The 22,191-nt window shown below is 39.9% G+C and overlaps 1 protein-coding gene across 2 annotated transcripts in view; it reads right to left on the bottom strand.

Annotated features, from left to right (window-relative positions):
• CALCR (calcitonin receptor) overlaps positions 1–22,191 on the bottom strand; it is a 170,952-nt gene that overhangs the window by 4,135 nt on the left and 144,626 nt on the right. For both annotated transcript variants that reach the window (XM_042802259.1, XM_042802260.1), the window contains exons 9-12: positions 19,275–19,335; positions 19,106–19,172; positions 16,184–16,402; positions 7,764–7,805 (exon numbers count right to left, since the gene is read on the bottom strand). In XM_042802259.1, coding sequence (XP_042658193.1) covers positions 7,764–7,805; positions 16,184–16,402; positions 19,106–19,172; positions 19,275–19,335 — 389 coding nt within the window. The remainder of the gene's footprint in view (positions 1–7,763; positions 7,806–16,183; positions 16,403–19,105; positions 19,173–19,274; positions 19,336–22,191) is intronic.

The following is a 22,191-nucleotide window of genomic DNA, read 5'->3' as shown; positions in this document are numbered from 1 at the left end:
GAGGCTTAAGGTAAACCCCTATAATTGTAGACATTTTAATATGATGCAGGAAATAGGGGAAGAGAAGGGAAAAGCTCCAGGTCTAATTCCATCAGGTTCAGTCTACCTCTCTCCTCCCCTCTGGTCCCAGCTCCAGAAGCAGAAGAAGTTTCTTAGCTCTCAGCCTTAACTCCTTCCCTGCCTATCCTATCAGAGCAACTTGAGTTTATGCAGTTGTTACTGCTTGTGGAGAGAGGGTATAGGTTAGCTCTTCCCCTAAGAGGTAAATGTTGAACAGATTGCTGCGCAGAAACACAGTAGCATGCTACGATAGAAGAGGGAAGGAGGGATGGGGATTAAAACCCATCTGATGCTGCCGCTGGATCCTTGCCCCTGACATGACTAATGCATTGTGATCCCTGAAGAAACTTAACCTTGAGTAAAACTGGCCACGAAAGGCAAAGTGTAAGTACACTTTAAGAGCTTGCCAGAGCTAATTTTGTAGAGAGAAAGAGTTGGAGGATAAGTACAGCTAAACAGAGATTTTGTTATTTTAATTTAAGAACAGGCTCTGTGCTGACAAAAAAATAACATTGGTCATAGCCCTCTGTGTAGCAGAGAATTTCAACATTTGGACATTCATCTTCTAGGAATAAGATATTTTGTTCAACATTTACATTAAGAGTGATATTATATATGGTGCTAGGATATGACTTAAGCTATTGAGTCCTGCCAGGGAATAAGAAGCCCTTCTCCACCTGCATGTTCAGGCATGCTGGCACTCGCTACATCCTTCCCAAAGGACTAAGACATGAGCAGGGAGTGGGTAAAACCTGGCTCTGTTCATTTAGATCAGTGATTCCAGCCAGAAAAATGTGAGAATAGGAGCAATTTGCCATAATAATCTGTTGTAAATGACCACTTCTCCAGAGTAAGGCAGGTGCAGGTGAGGGTCTGAGATGACAGTGGTGTCCCTGAGTTTCTGTGCTCCTGCTGAGGTGGATGTTGTGTGTCATTTTTGCTCAGGGAGTAGTTTGAAATCACTGTCTAGGCTCTGTGCAGAACATTATCTTTGATTCATGTAGATTAATCTGAATGACTTCAATATTTCCCAAGTTTCCACAATTCTAATCACTCTACTAATATGTATATAGTAAAATTTTTTTACTCACCACCCACAGCTGCCTGCAAGAAAGCTGTTTCATGTCATATAAGGACAAGGCTTCATAAGGAATTGCTATGAATCTGAGATACTTACTGAGTGTACAGTGGGACTATGCAGCATGCCAAGAATGGATATTTCAATTGCTTTGGCTTTTTATTTTTAATCCGAGATGCAAGCCAAGGTATGAGGATTGATGCTATAAATCCTTACTCATGCAAGTAGTTACACTGACTTTGGTATGAGTACTTTCTTGAATAAACAACCTTTTGCCGGACTAGTCCTTTAAAAGTAACTGAAAATGTTACCCATGCCCAATTTCCAATACTAGGTCTTTTTGATATTATTTATCTCAAGACAAAGTAGTTAAGAGTTCTTTTCATTTGAAGAAATATATTACTATTCACCTCCTAACACATAAAGACAAGAAAACAAACAGCTAAGTGTAGGTTAATTGAATATCAAACATGGAAAAAGCATATGGTTACAATGGAACTTTAATTACTGGGGCTGTGAGCAAAGCTTACTATGCCAATACCGAGATTTAAAGTGAAATGGCTGCATGTGGGGATGTTTCATATTACACCATAGCCAAAGTTTATTAGTGAGAAAGAATTACTGCATGAAAGAGTAATGTATTTGTAGCACATGATATATAAATATTATGTATGAGGTAAACCCTGTAAAGATTTTAGTCACTTTAAAATTGCCTTTTGATGTTACAGTATAAATATTGTATCTTAGTCACCCTAGAAACTATGGGGAGGGATGGGAAGAAGAAATCTTCAGGACTAGATCAGTGACTTTCCCCAGTATCACACTAGGGCAGTGGCTCTTGTAAACTAAGGCTGGACACAAGGAGGATAACGGAGAAATCTGTGGTGACCACAGCAGCTCTGCCCACCCACAGCCTCCTCTCCAACATCACCACCACTTTTACCCATTGCACACCTCTGGCCTTCACCTCTGCCCCTAAGTACTGTGTTTGTACTTCAGAGCAGTTCATCCGATCAGATTAATTGTAGCATCTTCAGTGAAAGTGGCAAGAACATGCTCTTACAGCCCTCCCGTTCCTCTCCTATCCCCCTCCCCTGCCCCCTGCAGAGATCCCACAGGTTCGATCACTCTTGCATGGAGGGAAGAGCTGCTGTGAAGATGATGAGCTCCTGCTGAGCTCCCAAACTACTCTCAGTTGAACTGGAGTCTGACAGGCCACCAGGGCAACTGTAGATCTGGAGGTTATCATCTGGAGATGGTAACACAGTTAACCAAAGAGGGAAGAACAGTGTCACTGAGTCTTATAAATCCTACTTTGGGGAGCTTATAGTTTTCTTCTCAGAAGGGAGTGACACCTGTATGCATGGTTGGGGAGAGAACAGGCACATCCCTGCCAGTTCAGTCCATGATTAGAAGTGCCATCAGTCAGGTTTGAAAGGCTCCACAGAGCAGTGGGAGCACGAGGTCAAAGCACCTCTGGTTTTATTCTCTGCTGAACTGCTGGCCTGTACAAGAATTCAGCCACAAATGGATAATGGATCATACAAGCTGCTGCACTTGAGTAAATCAATGTGTTAATCTAGATTTCTGCCATGATTCCAAGGATCTCAGATGATCATGATTCAGTGCCAAATAAAACTGTTCATGCATGGATTTTAAAAGTTTAAGCAACATTACTGAAAATCACATGCACAGTCATAAAGTATTAACAACCAAGAAGGCTCCTGTGGACTGGGAGGTGCAGGGCAATGCCTGCCATGCATTCTGCTGTGAGAACAGATGGAAGAAAGTAAAGCCTAATGAATTAAGAGCCTGAGTTTATTTATTTGGCTCTTCAGGTCTGTAAAGATTTTTCTGTTCTCTATTAGCCATTCATGCCTCTGGCACACAAGATGTATGGATGTTTTTTTTCCAAACAGACTTTCCATTTTGTTGGCCAGCCTTGCAGTCTAGAAGCAACCTCAGGCCTGGAAATATGGTCTGGTGAGCAGACTATTGCAGAGACCTTGTATCATCTGAACAGCACTGTTGTTGTTGGACAAACTACAGCGCTGCTAGACACTGAGATTTTATATGAAAACGCACAAGATCTGTCAGTTTAAAAGTCCAAAACAAATCCACTGTTTATATGTTCCTCCACATGAGTGCAGGCATTGGTACAGCTTCTTATTACTATTTTTACAGTTCTTTCTACAGATGGGCTCACAGTGAGGTTGGTGAGGTAGTAGGCGATGAATGCAATATAAAACAGTCAGGTGGTACTGAGTTTAGCATTGTTTGTCCTGGCTAAACTTCATGTCTTTCAGACTTGACGTTAAATATTCTAGTAGGAAAAAGTAAATCCAAGAGTATCCAGGTTCCTGTGGTACTAAAATTAATCTACTTGCCCCACGCTGAATTTTCTCATGAGAAATAATTTTGAGGTCTATGGCATCAGATGTATACAGCAGCTTGGAAAGAATCTCCTACCATGACTGAAGACCTGACTGTGGCTTTGGTCTAAGTCCTACTGCACACAGCAAGACTGGGGGAAGTTATCAGCTTAGTTCTCTTGGGCAGTCAAACTCAGACCAGTGCTCCCTTTGTTGCAGTTACCTTAATGAAACAGTTGGAATCCTAGAATATTATTTTGATTTTAGTTTAAAAGTATGATTTTGATTTAACATGAAGCTACAGTAGCTCTGAAAATATAAAGTACACTAAGGCCCTTAGGATTAAGCAACTAGTAAGCTGTGTGCTTTGAACATTATAAGAATCGTCATGGGCTCTGAATTAACGTAATGGGTACTGGTTATGGATCTTGACTTGAAACAATAGGTACCTGAGGAAAACTGGTTTGGTTGGAAAGACTGGGCAAGGGAGAGGTGAACATTAACCAAAGGTGGAATGAGCATGCGCAAGGATGGAGTTCAATCAAGCGGACACAGTGATGAAGACTATCAACGACCACCAGAGACCCCCATCCAGTATAACCACGCATGCGTCGGAGACATTTGCATATGATAATAATTTCCAAGAAACAACATGAATATGCTAATCATTGCCCTCCCCCCATTCTATTTAAATCAATTAGTGAGGATGAGCCAATGATTTCTGTAGAATAGGAATATAGGTAGGGAGAAGTAACTAAAAGCCAATCATTATAAAGGTCAGCTTAAACGTTATGGAATTATTGATCTTATGTAACTATGACTCTGCTGAAAAAGTGTATAAATATGTTGTGCTTTGTACCTATCGACGAACACGTCTTTGGCGGAGTTATCCCCCGTGTTCCCCAGCGCTGGAATAAAGAAGTGCCTGCTTATCTGCTGTGTGTAGATAAGTTCTATTCGCGATTGCGACCGCTAACACCTTTGCAAGGACCTAATACCATCTTGGCATTAGTCTGTTGCTGCCTCTTTATAGGTTTTGTGCTGTGTGTATTTACACCTTGTGTAACTGCAGGAATAAATGGGACTTGGAGGAAAAGGGTCATAATCCTTTCATCCTCTTTTCTGGCACAGCCCAGCCCAGCTTCTCTAGTACATAAACTTGCTTGATGTCTCTTGGTAATGTGCTGATGCAAACAGCACCAAACTGTCTTGAGTCTGTATTAGAGAAGTGTCATCTTCAACTTTCTGCTTACATTAATGGTAAATGCTAAAAAAAAAGCTTCCCTTATAGTCTAGTAAATAAAATTTCCCATAAGAAAACAACAAGAGGGTTTCTCAACATCCCTGCCATTGACCATGCTAGACAGTCTGCAAGTCTGAAGCAGATGATACAATTTTGAAAATGGGTGTGATGGTGAAAAGTACTCAAGCACCAACAGAAGTCACTTTCAACATGTCTGGGAAACCTGAACCCCCGTGGCTGTTTGTTCTTACTGTCTGACACTGATCAACATTTCTGATCAGCCACTTCACCAAGCAGTCATTCATCCTACATGCAGTCTGGAGCTACCCAGAGGTACTTAATCCATCCACATGATTATTTATGGGAGCAATAGAGTACAATCCTGGAAGCCACATTTCAATATCAGAATCATTTTTATCTCATCTTGGGCATCATCCTTTCCAGAATTGTCCCCTCAGTGATCAGTCGCTGACAACTCAGGTATCAAAAGTGAATATCCATGTAAGAGCCTTTCACAGGAAGAGGTCTTGTTACTGTCCGCTGCCAGATTTGCCAAAAAAGCTTTCAGAGGTGACTAGGGATTTGGTGATTACTGGTGTTATTCAGGATTTGGATCTACACTGTGCATCTTCAGTCCATGTAAGGGACGACTGGCTGCTACTGTTGCTTCCTAACAGCAGCCCAGCCAGCACAGAAGTCCACGAAACAGTATGTCTTTGACGTTGGATGTCTGAATATGATGGATGAATATGGTGCATTTTCTTGATTCAAATAGATTTAGTCTGAATTATAACTTAAATGTAATACAGTACTTAATGAACAAAAAAAGGATCCATATTTATTTTAGACTCATTTTCATTCCTGGAATGTGGTTTTTAGTTTTCTGCCTTGCACACTATAGGTTAATTATGACAGGTAAACTCACTCATATACTGCAATCTAATTTTTAATTAAATGTTATATATGGTCTGCTATGATATTGGCAAGCAGATGCCCCAGATACATTAATTATTGCCTAACTTTAGAATTGTATTCCTGGAGTTGTAAGGGTGGATATGCTTTTCTGACACTGCCATTGCTACAAGTACCTTGGAATTAGAGCTTTAGGATGAAACATATCTAAGAAACAAACAACCTTTAAGATACTTTATGTTTTCAGTGTATTTTCTTGCTGCCTTTCATAATTTTTAGCATTGCTAAAGCCTTTAATCTTGACACAATTCTGTATGTTCTCATTAGAGTTGGAGAATTGCAAAGTACTTGACCTTTTATGCTAAAGCTATAAAACGTTAAGCAAATTTGTTTTGCAAAATCTAATATAAAAAAAAAAAAAGGAAGGTGATGCTGAAGAGAATGAAGACGGAAGATGGCAATGTTCAAGACCAGAATATTGGGGTAACACATTGTTTGGAGGCAAGCGAGGACTCACTGGAGCACTGCCTGTACATAGCTATGCAGTCATTCGTATGGGGAGAGGACAATTCAAAATTGCCTGGCTAGTCTCTTCTTTCTCCACACCAGGTCCTCCCTACAAGGGAGGGAGAATCAGAAGTCTTTCTGTGTTTCCAGGGCATGAAGATTAGACTGTGCCAGGCAGTGATGACAATAAGGGAGAAGGAAAAAGGTGGTAGTACCCTGCAGATCCCTGGAGACAGAAATGTGGAAAGAAAAGAGACTTGTACATCTCTCCAACTTTGCTTAACTGGACTCATGAAACCATGAATTTCTGTAGTGTGATCTTTACAGTTACAATTTCATGTTAGTTCTGGTGACATTAGCTGCTCACATTTTGTTATTCTCCTTTATGTGTCCTGAGAAGCCATGCTACAGAATTACAGCAGGAGGCCTCTAATCTTTCCTACTGTTGCATTTGTCTGTACATTTATGCAAGGAGCCAGCCAGAAACAAATATATAGTGATGTCGACAGGTGGTGGCAGAATTTAATACTCTCTGATATCCTGAAAGTTAGCCAAGCATCCTGTAGCACCTTATCAATAACATAACTTGCTTCAAGTCACTATCAAAGCATCACTGTGGTCACATCATTACTTGAAATTTGCTACTTTCTAATAATATAGAGGGGTAAGCAGGAGGACAAATATCTCTTTAGGTTGACGTACTGAGTGTTAGCATCACTAAATTTACTCTGTATCTAATCTGCTCTGGATTAAAAACTGACTTTTAAAAGGACTTCCTAGCTTTGCTAAAATACACAGTGTTTTATTTCGCTACAGTTGAATGCTCCTGATGTATTAAAAAAGCATTTTTCTGCTAACCATCTTTGGAAAATGGCTTACTGTAGGAATTTATATGGTTCTTGACATACTCTAACCTGCTATTTTTTTGTAAAAAATAAAATAAATAATTAGTGGAGTGGGCCTAAAACCAGATGTAGGTATATAAAATATTGATCCAGCTGTAAGAGAATGAGAGACATCTTTGCCTCAGGGGCTTTTATTTCTCAGTTACTATGCGAGGAACACTGACCTTAAAAGGGCCAGTGCTAATCCTTAAAGGATTGAAAGTAATCTCACTCCTTCAGGCTCCTCTGCTCCGACAGTGCTACTGGGGATGGCATCTGCCACGGCTCTGGGGCTGAATGCAGCACATGGCTCTCCAGGATAGACCCCAAACATCCTCACTGCTTCCTATGGGACATTGTGGTCCTTCCCTGCTATTCTGGGGCAGGAGGGAAAGTAGAACATTTTTCTCCTTTACTTAGACCTCTGTCTCAAAATTGCAAATGGTAGGGGGAGAGTCTCATGTCTGTACCTCCTTTGGTGACATCTGCTTTGCAATGGTAACGCTCCTGATTTGTCTGCTCAGAGATAATCAAGTAACGCTCTGCACAGACCTTATAAAAATGCATGCTGATGCTTGTGTATAGAGACTAAAAAGCAACTTTGTGTAGTTTCAGTTTACAGCATGGCATGCTTAATTTCTGCATTAATGAACAACACAGTGACTATTTTTCAAGTTCTGCTCATTTGCTGTATTTCACATGCTTACCTCACCGTTGAAGAAGCAGAATATAGTTGCCACAAGTAAACCCTAAGAGAAAGGAAAAGAGTTTAGTGATTAGAATACATAATTTTTTTTTGGCATTGTTTGGAAATTTGGACTTGATGGATACAAGATAAAGAGATTAGTCCACTTCTTCTACATCACAGACAGTTCACCTAACCTACCCCTCTCTCACAGCTATGTTATTACATTGATTTTTGTCTTTTCAACATTTTTTACCATTTTCTCCTATACTACAACCATTTATAGATTATCTGTTTTGGCTATGAAATTTTTTTTTTTTTTTGTACAAGAGGCCTAGAAAAGGAAAATTAAATTATATGTAAGGTAGATAGATACTTTGCTTACACTGGAGTACCACACTGCCACTGATTTTGCTGAAGAGATGACAGAGGAATTGTGTCCTACATGCTGCCACTTATTTGTCAGAGTGCAGTTACCCAGTTAAAAGTGTTGGCCAAGGAGAATCCAGCTGCCCCAGGATGGCTTTAAATTGAACTGTATATCAGGATAAGAGAACTTGTATGTTGGGCATCATGATGGATGGAGAGGATGTGAAAAGGGGTATCAGTGATCAGAAAAAGGAAAAAAATCCCCAAAGAAGTTAGAATTTTGGGGGGAGAAAAAAAAAAAAAGAGAGAGAGCACAGATCATAGCTTGGTCCTAAATGACTTAATTTAATTATTGCCACATTTGTTCAGATAATATTTCACTAGTGCTACAAAATTAAATAGGGCCAAGGCAGAAACATGAGGTGAGAAAGTGTGAAATTATTAAGAGAGAAAATTCTCACACACGGAGGCTGCCATTCAGAATCATATAGTTACACTGGTCCATGTCCTAACCACACTCACTCATATTAAAATACCATTACATAGCATCACTGGGAACAAAATGCCTTTATTTTAAATTATTTAAACTAATTATTATAAACTAAATGTATGACAGTTTGTGAAATTGAGGGGAAAACTGCAATAAAATAGCTTGTGTTCCCAAGGGCTGCTTTGGAGAGCTTTGCAGCTGTGTGTTTCTAATAAACTCTTATTTAACTGATTATCAGTTAAATTGTAGATAATGCTTTGTAAAATGTCTTGGACTCTTACATGTATATTTTGGACCACAAATGTAGGGTAAGTAATAACTATTTTAACAAAATGTTTATATATTAGAGATACACAGGCTGGTTTGAAGAGGTGCTGACCACCTGAATTTTGGCAATTATTTGGCAAACTTATTGGCAATAAGTTTTCTCTAATGTGGAATGTGTAATTTGACGACTTCAAATATGAACACAGAAAAACATGTGCAAGGAGGAGGAAGGGTAGACATAATGAGAAAAAAAATATTTCTTTGAATGTTTTGGAAAAGCAGTATTCTGAAAAAACTCAAATCCCAGTATACAATATACAATGCACAACAGTTTGTCCATAAGCCCCAGGTTGAGAAGCACCACAAAGCCAAGCAAAACCTTACACCACTAAAGCAGGACTTTGGCAGACCACAGATTCCTAAATCAAAAACTTATGCAAGGGGAGAAAATGTGTGACTTCCCCATGGCCTATATTGATTTTCTCCTGCACTGTGTGCACATTAGTTTGCCCCATCTTGCAAAACATCTGCATTGAACTACATGGTACATGGTTGCAGCAGGGGTCTCACTATTTTGCTAAAGTGTGTTTTTATTAACAGCAGTCAGCCATGATGGCAAATGAGATGACTCTTGACCTCCTCTGGCAGTAGGGACGCTTGATGAACAGCCCATATGAGGCACGGCAGATACAAAAGAAAGCAAGAGGAGAGAAATAAGCAGATAAATTTTTCTAAGTCTGTTCTCCAGCGAGAGTGTTTACGGGGAATTTGAAAACTGCAGTTCACCTGAAGGCAGAATTTGAACCTGAACTGTTGAAGTGAAGTCATTTTCCATTTCAGTTCCTGTATGGTATTTGAATTCCTCTGTTACATCCTGCAATTGCTCTATTTTACTTCTCTTGGAGAGTGTAGTTCCCTTAACTAGTGTTTTCTCCAGACAACTTCTGACAGAAAAGTTAGAGGAAGCTGTGGTGATGCCTCATATCCATTTCAGTTCCTCTTCTGGAGTAAGCTGAGAGCAGATATGGCTCCTTGATATTTTGAGACCATGCATTTTGTACATCTCTGGCTGAAGACATTGTTTCCTCTAGTTTGTCCCATATATGTCTCCTTGCTCTTCATCCACCAGCAACAGCCATCTGGGCTCTGCCATTTCTATTTCTTTCTATTTCTATTTCTATTTCTATTTCTATTTCTATTTCTATTTCTATTTCTATTTCTATTTCTATTTCTATTTCTATTTCTATTTCTATTTCTATTTCTATTTCTAATTTCTATTTCTATTTCTATTATTTCTATTTCTATTTCTATTTCTATTTCTATTTCTATTTCTATTTCTATTTCTATTTCTATTTCTATTTCTATTTCTATTTATTTCTATTTCTATTTCTATTTCTATTTCTATTTCTATTATTTCTATTTCTATTTCTATTTACGTTCTATTTCTATTTCTATTATTTCTATTTCTTTTATTTCCATTTCTATTTCTTTAATTTTATACATAAAGTTTTGCCCATAGTTTAGAGTACTATTGTTACCTTCAGCTGTAATGCTACAGAGATATCAGTAGCAGACACCAGCTTTGTCTCTTCAGAGACAGGGGGGGCTTGGGATGATGATAATTCTATAGTGGATCTATTAAAACATGTGACAGACTGAATGTAGGTTAATTACTTCATGTAGGGCCCACAGGTTATTTCTCATATCTCTTTGACATACATCTTCCATATGCTCTCTAATGACTGCTGGTTTTTGCTCAGGGTGTAATTCTTGTTGAGGATCACATCTCTAGGTCAATTATCTCTCTCTGCCACTGTGTTAAACTGACCTGTGATACGTTGCCTGCAGCCAGCAGGGTAACATTGGCTGTGATATTGAAGGCTGAGATGAAGAACACATTTATTTTGAGATTAAGGCCTTTCATGACTTCTGTAATTTTTTATTTCTGGAACTGTATGAAGACCAGATGAATGTGGCTTTTGGCTGAATCATGCCTTAGGGATTGTCCACAGTCAGCAGCTCTCAGGCCTTCATGTACTTTATTGATGCCGTAGTGACTTTTCCCCTGTGTTTAAGTGCCTATACCGATCCAAGGAAATTCTTTGTTAGACAGGTATTTAATTTGTGTCTCACTCTCCTAGAAGACTTATGTGTTCCTGTAATTTGCTCAGGCTAAAAGGAAACAAACAAAAAGTACCTATTGTGATACTGCAAATTTACATGGGTTTCTGATACCTCAGTTGGTTTTCTTCCAGCTTATGTCTCCATAAAACCAAGAAAGCATATATAGACATGCTTATTCCTGCTATTCCTAAGTGCATCCATGGCCTTAGTTTCTGCCCTAATTACATACTGTGTTGCTGTTTAGGCTTTAATGGGATGGTATAGTAAGATGATGGCACATGTAATTGTACAAATGGCCATAATATAAAAAATCAGCCTGTGATTCTCTGTGCGGGCTTTGGTCCATATTCATTCACTTCTTGATTCTGGGTCTGAATGGACAGCAAAAAAAAAAAAAAAAGCATGGCCAAGGTTCTTCATAGAAGTACTTCCCATTCCCATCTCTCTCATTTCAGCAAAGATAAAAAGCTTTGAGAAAAACAATACTGTGTTCCTCTTCATCTTTATTCACAGCACATTCATACAGCATCTCTGAGGTAAATGTGTTATAAAGTGTTCATTTATGTTAGGTTAAAAAAAATAGGCAAAGCAAAGAATGTGTCTGTGCAGTTTCTCATGCTGCTAAGGTGGGGAGATTGACATGAGAAGGCTGAAGACGGAAGCCCACCTGCTGCAAAATGATGCAGACATCCCATCAGCCAAAGCTCACACTTTGCTGCTTCTCCTGCTTGCTGCTGGAGATTTCATTACTGTCATTTTGTACATGAATCTTTCATACAAAAATGGTACTTTGTAATATCCAGGTTTCAAAATAATATTTTCCATAACTTTTATTGTCTAAAAATATTAGAAAATTTAAAAATTAATAATAATGCAAAGAAAAAAAAAGAACAGGAAATAAAACCCGTCCTTATGTTGTCAAAAACAGTCCTATGACCTTAACTTTGCACAGAAGGGGAAAGTGTTTCTGTCTGGTTTGGCATCACATAGGATATTATTTCTCTTTAAACAGAGAAACAGATGGAATTAATACCTTCTAAAATGCACTAAAATATCTCACTATTTTTAAAAGGCTACTTTTAAATGGGTTAATTTTGTTCTGTATAAATCTGCATAAAGAGTTAAATTTAAAACTTGGAATCAGGGTGGATATATATGTGGCCCCAAACACATGTCTAAAAGATACAAATACCCTTTACACAAACAAGGCCCTCTATAAACTGGATCCTCCTGCCTGGCAGGGCGGGTGCTGAAGTCCCGAGGGTGCTGCTTGGAAGCCGCTGTGTGACACAGAAATAATCTTACTTGAGAAAGAAAACTTTGATTATTCTCCATTTAATAGGAAAAACCTTTTTATTTGCCAATAAAAACTGAGGCCCTTATGCTGAATAGCATTTCTTAGTTGGAGGCAGATTTGTACATTTAGGGCCACAGTCAGCAAGGTATTGAGAAGAGTAGCTTTAAGTGCTCACATATTGCTGTTGATTCAGGAGCTATTTCTCCACTGCACCAAGCAGACCTCCATGGCCAATTCTTCCCGGCATAGTGACAGTGCCACGTTAGTTAACGTGACAGACTCTGAATATCCAGCTACAAGATGGTGGAGAGAGAATTTGGTGAGAGGGTACAGTTGGTGGAAGGAACTTGCAAGCAGGAGTGTGCTAATCTCCAGGATTGTTTGAGAGCATCTGGTGGGGAGGTCTGTATGTGAGACTAACCGATGTATGATGGGGTTATTGAAGTTTTCTACTCTTCCTTTTTTCTTGTGAGGCCTCTGCTATGGACCAACATCAGAGATCAGAAGCTAGGATAATGGTCACCGGTAGCATACCTTCTGACAGGAGCTCAGCACCCCAGTCTCTTTGCAGCCTGGGATCCCTCAAAAGATGCTTAGTGGTTCCTTGGGTGGGTGAAGTGGCAGCAGCATCTCCAGGGCCAGTAGAGGTGCAGATGGCCCTGCCAGGGTGAGAGACACAAGCCACATCTCTCCTGCCCTATCTCGGCATGGAGACCTGAGTGCAGTTACATGCAGGACACAGGGCTGTTGCCACTCCACTCCTTTGCAGGAAGCACCCTCTTTGTCCTGGCATACCATTTCATCTTTGCTGGGCAGCATGATGGGACTTCTCAGGCTTTTAAGTGACAGACACAGAGGTGTGTAAGGAGCCAGCACATCCTGTACCGTAATGTTTTACACCTGGAGGAAGTCTGCATCTAACTGGTGTTTCTAAGTCAGATCCTTTAGGGAAAATCTGCAACTCAGTGGCTCTTCTGGAGTGCAAATGTTTGCTTTGTGGTGCCTACTTCAGGAGCTCTGTTTAATAAACTGAGTGTTCAGCAATGCACCTATAGCATCCCACTCTGTGGATAAGTTATTCTACTTAAGGGTTGAAATATCTTTCTGGTGGAATCTTCATTTAAGCACAGTCTGGAGACTGAAGAGCTGATACTGTTGATGGTGAGGGGAGATACTTATCTCTACTTTTACAGGATCCAGTGGAGGCTGGCTGGCTGGGCTGGAAAAGTACATGCATTCATATTTGCAGCAAAAAAGCCAGGCGTCAATTTTTTCATCATTTGCATAGTTACTCTGCATATCTGTTAAGAAGTATCTGGTCTATGTGGTGAAACAGACACAAGCTGATACAGGGGAGGTAGACTTACAGTGTTTATGAATTGCTCATATAGTGATATTTGGAAAATCACCCTCCCTGCTCAAAATGGTGAGCATTAATGACAGTATTGCAAAAAGAGCAGGACAATCCAAAACCAGACTGGCTTCTGTTATTCAGAAGTGACCTCAGCAGAGCAAACCTAGAATGTAACATCTCAATGTGTTGTTTTTCAACTGGGAAAACCATTCTCTGAAAGAAATACCATTACACAGTTTCTTGTGGGAAAAAGTTCTTTCTCATTCATCATCAAGCCTCTGATTTTTACAATAGACTGAAGTGCTTGTTTGTACCATTTCTATGTACATGGATGACGTAACTAATATATCAAACCATTGTGCTCACTTAAAGCAATGATGTGCTGTTGAAAATCCATTTCTCTTTCTGTTCTAGAAAAGGCATTAAAAAATTAATCATTTAACCGGTGCAGAAATGGAGAATGTATTATATTTTCTACCCCAAAAAATTATAATTGCACCCACGATGCCTGCTTGTATGATTGACGTGCCATGGGATGCAAAAACTAATAGACTGCTGATAGTTTATGGAGAGGCAGGCTGCACTGCATTTTATGAGAGCACAACAGTTAGTGGGGAAATATAGCTCTTACACAAGCTAGTATCTGCTAATTACATAATCAGTCTTAGAAGAAAATGAGGACCAGAGGAGTGATTATATAGCTGGTCATCTTAAATATGCATACAAGAAATGTTTGGGAAAGGATTAAGAAAGTTTATCTTAGAATACAATTAAAAATCTGCTCTATGTAGAAAAGGGAGCATCACTGTTGGCTGCAGTAAGCAGGACAACTACATAGTCCTCCCAAAAGCCAGATTTTACATTCTGGCAGGAAACACACTGAGATTGTATTGCAGAGGTGTCAAGAGTTCTTCTATGAGGTCTGCATTGCTGCCCTGGCTCAGGGACAGCCCTGGGTGGGCTGCCACCCCTCGGCACGGCCCGTGGCCTCTCTGGGCAGAGCAGCAGTGGGGCACGGGCAGCCCCCACCATGTGCCCACGCCAGTGTCCCCAGCACCGTCCCTGCTGCTGAAATGGAATACAATGTATTGGCAGGGGGCAACTGGGGGCAACAAGCCATGGAGAGACACCAATTTCTGACGATGGGGACAAGGGCAGAAGGAACCCATCAGAGATAAAACTTTGCCTCTTTGGATCCCTCCCTCACCTAATCCCATCCAACCATTCATCCAACAGTTTCACAATACTTTGGTTTTGTTCCTGGTTCCATTTTAACCTTGATTTGGCGACTTTCTATTGCATAATGATCATCATTAGAATTGTTAAATAAGATAATCAATATTCATTTTGTAATTCTTCAACAACCTTACAGGATTTGAGAGATGATTTAAGAGTAAAATGATTATTGTAGCACTCTATCTTATCCTAACCTGCTAAAACTGTAAGCAACTTGTCACCAGAGAACTTATTTGGAGATACTCATTTATAACCCTTGAAACCAAAGTGACAATACAGGTAACAACACACAACAGTAAGCAAACTTTCATTTCTTTTAAGCAGAACTGTAATATAACGTGGCATACACTACAAAAACAGACCTAAAACTTCAGTTTTTCTATGAATGCAGTAGCACGCACACCCACAGTTTTGAAGGGATAAGGATGATAAGCAGAAAATATAGTCTGAGATGACAGGAAGCATAGATTTTGGTAGCTTTAATTATCAGTTCATTTAAGGGAAAAACACCACTGACTTTTTTTTTTTTTTTTAAGATGCTTTCTTACTACAACATTTAAATAATTTCTGCATTTAGCTTCTGTATGAAAGGAAACAAGAAGTGGATCACTGTACTCACCCATGCTGACCACTATTCATGAATTCATCAGAAATCTGCCTTTCCTAGTCAATATAGGACTGGATATATTACAGTCAGTAAACCAGAGAGGTAATCAAGCATTTAAAGTCATTTAGGTTTGATTTGCTTTGTTTTTTAAAGAAAACAAACCAGACTTACTGAATGATGCTGTATTTTCAGAGCATTTATGAAATCAAAATGTCAGTCTTATATTTTAATTTAAACTGCCTAATAATGCAATTTTAACTCCTAAATGAAGCTTCATTGTCTCAGTCTTTTATTCTGTGCTAGCATTCCCTTTGTACAACAGTTTGCATACACAGCTAATTTTAATACTAAACTTACAGCAGCAGTTTCAGTCAATTTGAGCACTTCAACAGAAATCACATTGGAACATAAAAGCCCTCTGTGATCTCAGTTTTTTCTCTTTAGTTTAGAAATAGTGCCATCTGATCATTTGTGCTACATTTTTCACTGTTTCCCTATCTTGTGATTGGTTTTTTTTTGCAGCGGTGCTACTTGAGCAAAGGCAGATAATCCACTAATGTGAAAATGGTTGGAAAAGAACTTCAAAACTGCAATCACAGCTTGGTTTTGGGGCCAGACAACTGGCAAGAGCATCTTTGGCTAAATTCACTTAACAGCAAACACATCACTTAAGCTGAAGTTGCTACTATATAACATACCTGGTAATGCATTAATATATGCATGATGTAATCATATATTTCTCCAGCAAGTCGGTTTTCTGGTCTCCAGGGAATAATAACAAACTGAATTCCTAGTAAGGGCACCAGGATTAAAGTGGCTCTGACAGCTTTCATATACATGTTGGACTCAGCACGGTGGGTATCTCTTAGCTTTGTCACCAAAACTCGGACAATGTTAAGCAAAAAGAAAAAATTGACCTGCAAAAGAAAAGATGTTATCAGTGAAAGTGTTAAAATTAAACAGGCATTCAAAATAAAAATACAGAGCACATAAATTGCAGTAAAATGTAACTTTCTAGATTTATCTTAGCTCATAATGGGCAGCTTCTTGGGTGTCAGGCCTTGGAAAGTACCTTGAATGTCTTCAGAAAAGAGATGTTAAGCTGCTCTACACACTCCCCTTAGGAAGCCTGCATGGATGTTTCAGGCAGGCAGGGATCAGTTCCAGGAAGCACTGTCTATTTTGACACCGATGTGGGCAAATTTAGGATTTCCAGGGAACAATTAATCTCGTTTCTATATCTAAAGTTTAAATGGGATGGGTGAATTGTCCCTAGGACTCTCCTCTGAATCTGAAGGTCACCTAGGTATCTTGCTCCAGTCCACACTGAAGATGTCTGCAGCCAGGTGAGACAAACCCCAGCATATCCCTGGGCATATGGGATCTATGGGGGCACACAGTTTCTGTGAGGAATGTGCTCCAGCTTACATGGGCCGATACTTCAGGCTTCTGTACAAGCAGGGAGGCAAGACTGCTCTTGAGAAAAACCTAGGCTACCCCTTGTCTCTACCAGACTGCATGGACCCGGTGGTACACTACCCACAGCTAAAAGTTAACACTTGCTGGATCAGGACAGAAATGTCAGACAGTTCAGAAAGTTTTGCTCCTGACCCTTATTGTCAGTGATGCCAAGGAGCTCAGCACCTCATCTCAGCCATTTCTGGAAATTTTATTCCAGCTGTGGGTGCTCAACATATGGAAACCTGCTCTGCACAGTGAGCTCCTTGAAGGATGTGCTGAGAGCCTGTGGAGGAACAGGGAGGGCAGACCAGGCTGATAGTGAGCCAGGCTGATAGTGGGAGGGCCACAGAGATGATCAAAGGACTGGGAAACCTGACATAGGAGGAAAGGCTGAGAGAACTGGGTTTGTTCAGCCTTGAGAAGAGAAGGCTTAGTGGAGACCTTATCACCATGTTCCAGAATTTAAAGGGATACAAAGAAGTTGGACACCCTTTTCACAAGGAGTCGCATGGAAAAGATGAGGGGTAATGGGTACAACTTAGTCCTAGGGAGATTCTGATTGGACACTGGACAAAAATTGTTGACAATCAGAACAATCAGCCACTGGAGCAATCTTCCCAGGGAAGTGGTGGTTTCCCCAACATTGGACACAAAAAAGATTCAGCTGGACAGGGTGCTGGGCCATCTTGTCTAGACCTTGCTTTTTCCAAGAAAGGTTGGACCAGATGATCCTTGAGGTCCCTTCCAACCTCGTATCCTATGATTCTATGATTTTAAGACTTCTTGACTACTGGGAGACGTTTCAACTGTTTTATATTTGTGCTCTACTGGAAGAAAAAAAGGGATAATAAATGACTTCTGAGGTCACATTCAGCATTAAATATAAACCTTATTCTTCATCCTACTCTGATTTCACTCAGTCTGCTTAACCTTCACCTTTAGAATTTCTGGAAGTAACTGAAAATTGGAAAAAAGTCTTTACAGAGGTAAAAATCCTGAACTCTTCTGAGTCAGTCTTGTCACTATGGGATTTTTGTAGCAAATCATGCAGGACATTCTGTAGACATTGACAAGAAAAATAAGACTGGAAATGCCATAAACACAAGCTACAAATTATAATGCCTTATTTTGAAAACAGAGATAGTTCTTTTTCCATAAAAAAAAAATCCCTCCTTCTTTCTTTGTGTCTGAGATGTACAGACTTGGAGCGTGGTGATAAAAATAAAGGTTGAATGGCCTCTCCTTGAACTTAGTTGCCACTACAACAGCAGAAGCAATCAAGATTGAACCAGTAAACCCATAATAGATGTGATTCTATGGGAACAGCAGGAAGGAATGGGCTTCTTCACATTGTTGATGTGCAAGACTGCTTCTCAAGAAAGGGTAGAAAGATTTTCAGTTTTTTCAGCTATTAGATGAAAAATTATTTATTCAAAGGTGTTCCCAGTATTTACCACCCTGCTGTTTGATCTCCAAGGTAATTACTGAAGGTACATCCATGCAGATGTTTGCAAGCAAAAGGCAGTTCAAAAGGTGAAAGTGCATCTTGGGATATACACCAAGGTGAATTTGGAGCTTGGGTTGAATAAAACCCTTTCTGCACCTTTCAGGAAGGTCAGGATTACCAGTGCCAAACAGCACCACTGGCATACAAGATGCTATATGTACACATGTGGCTGAGCTGCACTTTGAATCTTGTCCTCCTACTCAGACAGCCCAGTCTAGTCCCTTCCATGGACTAGTTTAGCTCCCTACCTTTGGACCATACCACTTCAGTGACCAGTAAAACTCGTGTTGAGTGACCAGCCTGCACTCAGCTCACCTCAGCTAAGGCATAGCTATACCTCTCATTGATGTCACATAAATGCAGTACATTTTTCACAAATAAGTTACGCTGGAAGGGAGTGACCACCCTCATTTTCACAAGCAGTTAGTTATTCTGTTTGCCTTAAAAACTGATTCTTTACTGGGAGGTCCGTTAACAGGACTTGATTTTGAAAAGTATTGAGAACCTGTCCTTGTAACACTGAGTAGAGAAAACCTCTAGCTACTTCTGAGTTTTGATAAAAATATTTAAAGTATAGAAACTTCAACTCTGTATAGGTTAGCAGCATTTCTAAAATAATTATTGAATTGTTGACAGCAAATACTATTCTTACCAATAAAGCTGCCATTACAGGTCCATGAACAATATAGAGCAAATGCGTGTCAACACTCATCCAGCAACTGGAAGAGAAATACAACAATAAAATTTATTATTAACTCAAATAAAATGCGTTACACAGTTAAATAATGCTAAGTTCCTTCAAAACCAGATATGCTACTCACTTGTCATTGAAGTATCTGGCTCTTGCAACAGCGTGAATAGATGCTGGCACTAAAGGGAAACCTGAAATGATTAAAGTTATAGATCAGTCTTGGTATTCTTTTAGCTTGAATTTCAGGTGTCACACACTAATAAGTCTCTTGTCCACAAAACACATGTATGTGAAATCACAGCTTTCTGGGAAGAACTGCAATCCTATCGCACTCAGGGCCCTGCATTACCTTAATGGTAAAATGCAAAAGGGAATAATGTTCAAAGCAGGCCAAAAGGAGAAGCAAAGCCCACAGACCATGCTCTGCTGGGGTGCCACAAATCAGCTGCCAGGCTCTCCCTGAGTTGCCGTGGCTTGTGCAGGGAAGGGTGTAAGCAGGCAGTGTGGGAAGGATGCAGGGATCGTTTGGTTTTCAGCAGAGTATTCCCTCGGGAAACCAGAAACACTTGTTAAAACCATGTCAATCACTGTTGAGCAAGAGAGAGGCACGTTAATTCTCATGACAGGTTATGGAGCAATAAATGACAGAGTGCCGAGATGCTCTTTTGGAGCCTATGGCAAGAGAAAATGTTGGGACCCAAGAGGTTTTTGAGGGTATGGGGATTTGTGATATTGTGTTCCCAGGGTCTATGCAGCCAAGCTCATCCCATGCAGCTTTATCTCAGCAGGGAGTGGAGCTGTGGATATCATAAATCCACTTCTCCTAACTTACCCGTGAAGCCTCAGGGGAGGCCACTGCTCTGCCAGGTAGATGGTGGCAGTAAATTTGCACTGGTCCAAAGGGTTAGGAACATGCCATGCTTAACAAACTGGAAGCCTCAAATTCTTATTTCCAGCCTGACATTAAGAGTGACAATCTGGTCTGCTCCTGTCCATCTTCCTTCAGCTAGCTTGTATGTTGTGTCCCTCTCCAACAGACTAGAAACCTGAAACTGGGGAGTCTGCACTATAATACTGACCCCAGTTTCTGTACAACCTTGCACATGCATCTGGCCACTGAGGAGATGACTTACTGCCTTGTCTGTACAGTGCAGAGAACTTTGTGGACACCTTTGGTGTTACTGTTGCCTGTTCCCTATAAACCATGGATGTTTCTTCTAAGCTTTGCATATTCTATAATTATAAATAAGAGTGTGTGAAAATGTCCTGCTGATACCATGATTAGTCACAGAGGGAAGAACGTGGCTACTTGTTTCTTCAGGTATTAGTGATTTCATAAACACTTTTAGAAGAGACAGAGAATCATTAGCCAAATTCTGGGGAAGTCTTACCTCAGAGAGAAGGCCAGCCAATGCTGGAGTGAGAATAAGGTCAAAAAAGTATGTAAATAGGACACTTTGATGTCTCCAGATATCTTTAAGCAACAGTTACTCTACTGCCAAAAAAAGTTCTTACTGCAGTTTACCTCGGGAGGACGTTGCAGATGTGAGAGAACAAAGTCTATTGCCTTCTCCTTTATATATTGTTAGAAAATGATTATTTGGCTTCTGGCTGCAGAATGCCTGGTTTTGGGTGATGGTACACAGTAGAACAACAAAAAGTTCTGAATGGAAATAAAGGAGCTTCCAACCTCAGGGTAAATTTATGGGATTGACAGCTTGAGAAAATCCTTTTGATTTGGAAATGGAGCAAGTCTGGTCCAGTTTTGTTGACAGACATCTTGAAGTGACATTTTTAAGGGGTCTTCCTGTAATAGCAAAAATTCTTCATCTGAAAGCTCTGGCCTGGAGTATTACGAGTAGAGCACTCCACATGATGCCAAGGGACCTTTTTTCTTCTGCTAAATGCATTAGCCTAGAATATTTGGCTCAACAAACTCACAAGCAAATCTTAAGAATGCGACGGAAAGTTTTCATTAGTCAGTTACAGGGTAAGAAGCTCATGACTGTCTACGACTCAAATTTCCAGCTGCAGGCTGGATAGGCTCTTCTAGATGTTACTCTTTTGTAAAGGGCCAAAGGGCAGTGAGTTAATAAGAAGTGGAGCACCAAGGTCTGTTGGGTCTTGGTGGTGCAACATGTATCATTCCAAGGGTCCTACCAACACGTGGTGAGCAGTGAATAATGTAGAAGAGGTCTTACCCCAGCCATCCCAGGAAAAAGTATGACATATCCTTTTAGGTTATGCCAGGTCCTTTATGGCACACACTGGCGATTACGCTTAATTGTATTTCCAGCTGAATTTGGAAGGCACTCTGTTTCAGTACTGTTCAAATAAATTATTCCCTTTTCACTTTTATGTGGATGAAGCTACCTGAGGCAGCCAGAGAGGACTGTAGCTGGATGCATACATTTGGTAGTGTTTTCTTGCCCTGCATAAAGGTGATTTCCTGACCCAGTGAAACAATAACAAATGAGAAATGACATCCCCAGCAGCAGTTCCCAGAGAAAGGGTCACCTGAAGGCATCAGCCTTGAAATACAACTGTCCATGTCAGATTCCATTCAGTCATCTCAAACCTTTTGTAGAAGTGTTTTATATTTGTCAAGACTTTAATTTTTTCCTATAAAGCTATTTTACAAATAAAATAATCTAGATATTTTTACATAGGGATTAGTTATAACAGTCTAGATATTTTTACATAGGGATTAGTTATAACAGTCAGTAATGAGCAACTTCATCTTGTGTTGTACATTTACTTTGATCTTTTGAATTGTAATTCAGAGCACAACCTGCTCTGGTTGCTCTGCATTGCCCTTTGGAGAAATATATCTCTCTTCCTTGATTAACATAGCTGGATGTTTAGACTGTGAGACTACTGCTTCTGGAATCAGTAGAATTACACTGATTTATGCAAACTTAAGGGGTGGCCAGATAGTCCTAATTAGTTCATTTTGCTATTAATGATTTCTGCCTTAGGAGGTGCTAATGATTACTTTTTTTTTTTTTTTTGTGGAAGTATTCATCTAGTTTCATTAAAAGGGCTGC

The sequence above is a fragment of the Tyto alba genome, unplaced genomic scaffold, assembly GCF_018691265.1.
Source record: "Tyto alba isolate M040663 unplaced genomic scaffold, T.alba_DEE_v4.0 Super-Scaffold_38, whole genome shotgun sequence".
Taxonomy (NCBI): Eukaryota; Metazoa; Chordata; class Aves; order Strigiformes; family Tytonidae; genus Tyto; species Tyto alba.
The sequence above is the reverse complement of the archived record's forward strand: the minus strand, read 5'-3'. Positions and strand labels throughout refer to the sequence as shown.